This window comes from Octopus bimaculoides, chromosome 14, assembly GCF_001194135.2.
Source record: "Octopus bimaculoides isolate UCB-OBI-ISO-001 chromosome 14, ASM119413v2, whole genome shotgun sequence".
In the NCBI taxonomy this organism is placed as follows: domain Eukaryota; kingdom Metazoa; phylum Mollusca; class Cephalopoda; order Octopoda; family Octopodidae; genus Octopus; species Octopus bimaculoides.
The window spans coordinates 12,559,842-12,565,995 of NC_068994.1; the positions used below are offsets into that span (position 1 = coordinate 12,559,842).

The 6,154-nt window shown below is 39.7% G+C and overlaps 1 protein-coding gene across 1 annotated transcript in view; it reads left to right on the forward strand.

Moving 5' to 3' along the window:
- The window catches only part of LOC106868931 (uncharacterized), a 13,770-nt gene that overhangs the window by 2,893 nt on the left and 4,723 nt on the right, over positions 1-6,154 (forward strand). Inside the window, exons 2-4 of the mRNA XM_014914400.2 lie at positions 1,673-1,758; positions 3,106-3,255; positions 5,586-5,621. Coding sequence (XP_014769886.1) covers positions 1,673-1,758; positions 3,106-3,255; positions 5,586-5,621 — 272 coding nt within the window. The remainder of the gene's footprint in view (positions 1-1,672; positions 1,759-3,105; positions 3,256-5,585; positions 5,622-6,154) is intronic.

Here is a 6,154-nt window from a genome sequence, read left to right on the forward strand (position 1 = left end):
ATATATATATATATATATATATATATATACATATACATATATACAACAGGCTTCTTTCAGTTTCTGTTTACCAAATCCACTCACAAGGCTTTGGTCAGCCTGAGGCTATAGTAGAAGACACTTGCGTGGCACTGAACCCGGAACCATGTGGTTGGTAAGCAAGCTACTTACCACACAGCCACTCCTGTGCCTATGGTAAAAAAAAAAAAATACCATACCTGTCCAGTGCTGCTATCTATTGGATTCTCAGACATCAATGTTTCTTGCTCTTTAGCCATTATCAATGAGAAATACTGAAGAGAGGTAACTTTGAACAAATCTAGTCAAAGCCAATGCTTTAACTAAAATACAGTCAACAGCATTGACTGATTTGATTTGTGCCAGTAGACCACAAAGGCCATGAAAATTACTGTAATATATGCACTAAGCAGTACTTAAGGACAAGCAACCTTTAGGTAAGTCTGTCCAGCTACAGGGGTCCACTAGAATTAAATAGTAATCAAATGGGTTCACAGGTAAAGTTGAACATTGGTCTAGTTGGACCCTGTTGAATCATTGAAGTCCAGCTCATCCTAGCAGGGAAGACAGATGTTAAATCATGTTGATCATGGTAACAACAACAACGACGACAACGATGATGATGATGATGATGATGATGATGAACCTCTGTATAGTTTCTGTCTATAAAATTTCACTGACAAGGCGTTGGTCAACTTGGCAGTGGGGTTTGCAAAGTGACCTTTACAACCCCATTGCTAAACCTATGCCATTGTTTCAATTTTTTTTTTATCTTCTACTTGTCTCAGTCATTGGACTGCAGTCATGCTGGACAAATCACCACCAGTACTTATTCTATTGCCCTTTTTTTGTTAGTCCACAAAGTTACGGGGACATAAACAAACCAACACTGGTTGTCAGGTAGCAGGGAGTGGAATAACACACACACACACACACATATATATATGATGGACTTCTTTCAATCTCTGTCTACTAACCCCACTCACAAGGCTTTGGAGAGCCAGGGGCTAGAATAAAAGACATGCAGTGGGATTGAACTCAGAACCTGCACCTATAGAAATAATTATGGAAATAATCAATTAATGTTTCTGATTTTGGTACAAGGCCAGCAGTCTTGAAGGAAGAGCAGGTCAGTTTACATTGACCTCAATATTTGATTGGTATTCTATTTCACTGCCCTGCCACACATCTCCCACCCCAGGAGGAATGAAATATCAAAGTTGACTTCAGTAGGGTTTGAACTCAGAATGGAGGAGAAAAAATAACAGAAGTATCCTATAAGGAATTTTATCCAATGTTTCGAACAATCCTTTGCTATATACTGCCCTGCCCTGCAAGGTGGTGAACTGGCAGAATGGTTAGCACACCGGGCAAAATGCTTAGTGGCATTTCTTTACATTCTGAGTTCAAATTCCACCAAGGTTGATTTTGCTTTACATCTTTTTTTTTGGGGGGGGGGTCAATAAAATAAGTACCAATTGAGTACTGGGATTGATGCAATTGACTTACCTCCGAGGCTGAACTTGCTGGCCTTGTGCCAAAATTTGAAACCAATATGCTGCTTTGCAAAACTGCAAATGATTAATTAATGCCAAAATAATTATACTTCTTTGTTTCTTTCCATTTTTTTTTTTTTTTTTTTTTTTTTTACCAGCTTGCAATCAGAATAGTAATGATATCAAGTCACTCTCATCTATTTACTACAAATACACCGAAGCAAGTTTCTGCTATCTACAAATGGTAAGTGAAAAAAGTCCCAATAGACAGCTAACCCTGTAGCATTTAAACCAGCCATATCTAGCCAAAATATTCAACCTGTTTTATGTATGTTCAAACTGGCCAGACCCAAGCTCTCTCTTACTTCCCCTATAATGGCAGTGTAAAAATAAACAATCACATCATAAAAATCTTGAAGCTACAAGATAATGCAGGCTTAATTCAAAACAATGTGAATGAATAAACATTACATTTGACAGAGTAATATGAATGCTAAAGGGTTAAACTGCTAGAAGTTTCAATCCTGAAGTCTTTATCTTCATGTAGAACTGTATTTAGAGCAATCCAACTTGGTACGGCATTATCTATCTCCAACTTAAACCTATTTCAGAATTTGAACTTGGCACAGAAATCGAAATCGAATTAAATTCGACGACTGGCACCCATGCCAACATCGTCTCCTTCATTGGACACGAAACTCGGCTTGCAAAGACCTGTTGGGACAAGCGAAAGTGAAATTGTGATGGCACCTGTGCCCAGCATCACCTTCCTGGCACTTGTGCTGGTGGCATGTGTAAAGACATTCGAGCGAGATCATTGCCAGTGCCGCTGAACTGGCTCCTGTGCACATGGCACGTAAAATACACCATTTTTTAGCTTGTTGCAGTCATTGCAGCCATTCTGGAGCACCCCCTTGAAAGGTTTAGATAAGCAAGTTTGACCTCAGTACTTATTTTTAAAGTCTGGTACATACTCTATCGTCTCTGTTGCTGAACGGATAGGTTATGGGGTTGTAAACAAACCAACACCAGTTGTCAAGTAGTGGTGGGGACAAACACAAGCACAAAGATTACACACACAGATACACAGATACATACATACATATAAATATGTGAACATGTCTAGATATGCAAATATATGCATGAGAATACATACATAAAGCAAAATATACAAATCTGCACACATACATACATACATACATAGAAAAATACCTTGTTGTTGATGTTGAAATTCCAATGAAGGAGCCTTGGATCTACGTTGGAAACCAGTTCTTTCTCTATTGGCAAGAAATCTTGAAATAAAACTGAACAATGACATACATACATGTGTATGTATATATATATATATATATATATATATATATATATATATATATATATACATATACATATACATATATATATATATATACATATATATATTATATATATATATATAGTTTCCATCTACAGGATTTTAGTAGAAGATATTTGCCCATGGTGCCATGCAGAGGAACTGAACACAAAACAATGTGGTAGAGAAGCAAGCTTCTTATCCCTTTACCCATGACCATGCCTATGTTTATATATTTATTTATTTTCTGTTTTTTAGGCTTTCCTTTTGAGTACCAAACATTATACTTGGACTGGACTCTCGAAATACCAATTTAATTTAGCTCAAGAGAAGAAATATGCAGCTAACTTAATAGGACGATTCATGGCAATAAAGAATTTATCACCAATCCATGATAATATAAAAGATGTAAGTAACTGTAATATTTCACAGGGAAATAAAGAAACAACAGGGTGGGGAAATGTTCTGTACTAGGGCCAATTCTATGAAATAGTCTTTCCATTTTTAATCTTGTACTTTTGTAAAGGCATTGTGGCCTAGTGGTCAGGGTGTTGCTTGCATGATCATAAGATTGCGGTTTCAATTCCTGAATTGATCGGGACAGTGTGTTGTATTCTTGAGCAAGACACTTCCTGTCACTCCAATCCACTCAGCTGTGACTGGAACTAGTAACGATTATCTCAGGCACTCCATCAGTTGCGACAATGACGGTTCCAGTTGATCTGATCAACAGAACAGTCTGCACATGAAATTAACACGCAAGCAGCTGAGCACTCCACAGATGCATGGACCCTTAACATAGTTCTCAGGGAAATTCAGTGTGACACAGAATATGAGAAGGCTGGGCCCTTTCAATTATAGGTGCTACTTATTTCTGCCAGCTGAGTGAACTGTAGCAATGTGAAATTAAGTGCCTTGCTCAAGAACACAATGTATCACTAGGAATCAAACTCATGACCTTATGCTTCTGAATCAAATGCCCTAACCACTAAGCTATACACATTTATATTAAGAGTAATCAGACTCTTATCCACCATACCACATCCATATGAGCTTTCTATACTCCTTTTCACTCTACTACCATAGGCTGCATAAAAAAGGGAAGGTAAAGTTACCTTCTCGGGTCATGCTCACTCATAAGGGCTGGTTCCATGGTTTTATGGTGTATGTATTCCCCACCTGGACAGGACGCCAGTCCATCATAGGATTACTCATTTTTACCAGCTGAGTGGACTGGAGCAACATGAAATGAAGTGTTTTGCTCAAGAACGCAATGCATTGTCAGTCCATGAATCAAAACCACAATCTTACAATGCCCGTGGCATGTGTAAGGACTTTCGAGCGAGATCGTTGCCAGTGCCCCTGGACTGGCTCTTGTGCGGGTGGCACGTAAAATACAGCATTTTGAGCATAGCCATTGCCAGTACTGCCTGACTGGCCTTCGTGCCGGTGGCACGTAAAAGCACCCACTACACTCTTGGAGTGGTTGGCGTTAGGAAGGGCATCCAGCTGTAGAAACTCTGCCAAATCAGATTGGAGTCTGGTGTAGCCATCTGGTTTCACCAGTCCTCAGTCAAATCGTCCAACCCATGCTAGCATGGAAAGCGGACGTTAAACGATGATGATGATGATGATGAGACCAATATCCTAACCACTAAGCCACATGGCTCCCATAAGTTGCCTGCGTTAGGTCCAAGCTGATAGTGGATTAACCTGTCTGATGCTTCACCTGGTTCTGTTATACAAAGTTCCTGTTTTGAAGTAATCTAAATTAAATCCTTTCACGAAAATTTTCCTGTTAATTCATGCTCCCAAACAGCAGCTTAATAACAACAAGATCATTTTACTCAATTCTTCATTGTTTTCAAAAACTGAAATAATAGCAGCATATTCAAACAAAAACATAGTAACATAGGTGCTAAGTGTTACATGCTTCTTCTCATCATTATCATCATTGTTTAACATCCATTTTCCATGCTGGATTAGATGGTCTGATCAGAGCTGGTAAGCCAGAGAGCTACACCAGGCTCCAGTTATCACTTTTGGCATGGTTTCTACAGTTGGATGCCCTTCCTAATAAAACGATAAACGTCGCCCTTTGAAAGCCTAGCCAGGCTCATGGGCCCGGTTTCCCGGTTTCTATGGCATATGTGTTCCCCCCCAGCTAGACGGGACGCCAGTCCATCGCAGCGTTACTCAAGAAACAGGAAGAAAGAGTGAGAGAAAGTTGGGGGCGAAAGAATACAACAGCGGTCACCATCACCCCCTGCCGGAGCCTCGTGGAGCTTAGGTGTTTCGCTCAATAAACACACACAGCGGTCTGGGAATCGAAACCGCAATCCTCTGACCACGAGTCCGCTGCCCTAACCACTGGGCCATTGTGCCTCCACGCCCTTCCTAATGCCAACCACTTTACAGAGTGTACTGGGTGTCTTTTACATGTCACTGGCACAAGTGCCTTCTAACATATCACTGACACAAGTACCTTTTATAAGTCACCTTTCACATGTCACCAGCACTAGCCACAACCACGATTTCACTTAGCTTGACATGTCTTCTCAAACACTGCAAATCACCAGAAGTCTCTCTCACTTGTCATTGCCTCAACAAAAGTGTAAAATATTTAAAATGAACATTATGTTTAAAGATAAAATGAATAGTCCCAAAAAGTCTTAATCATAATTCATGTAATTACAGTCACCAATACCATGTTCTTTTTCCTTTTCTCTTTAAAATAGTGTACCTCTTTTCTAAATGCCACAGAATACGAAAGTGTAAGTATTTTATTTTTTATCTTTTACTTGTTTCAGTCATTGGACTGTAGCCATGCTGGGGCACCATTTTGAAGGGTTTTACTTAAACATATTGACCACAGTACTTATCTGGTAGTTACCCTATTGGTTGTTTTTGCCAAACCACTAAGTTACAGGGACATAAACAAACTAATACCAGCTGTCAAGCAATGGCAAAGGACAAACACAAAGGAACACACACACACACACACACACAGAGGAGAAAGCACATTTGAAATGTTAAAATGACATAAACTCAAACTACTTTTGAAACAAGTACTCAACAATATCATCATCATCATCATCATCGTTTAACGTCTGCTTTCCATGCTAGCATGGGTTGGACGATTTGACTGAGGACTGGTGAAACCGGATGGCAACACCAGGCTCCAATCTAATTTGGCAGAGTTTCTACAGCTGGATGCCCTTCCTAACGCCAACCACTCAGAGAGTGTAGTGGGTGCTTCTACGTGTCACCCGCACGAAAACGGCCACACTCGAAATGGTGTCTTTTA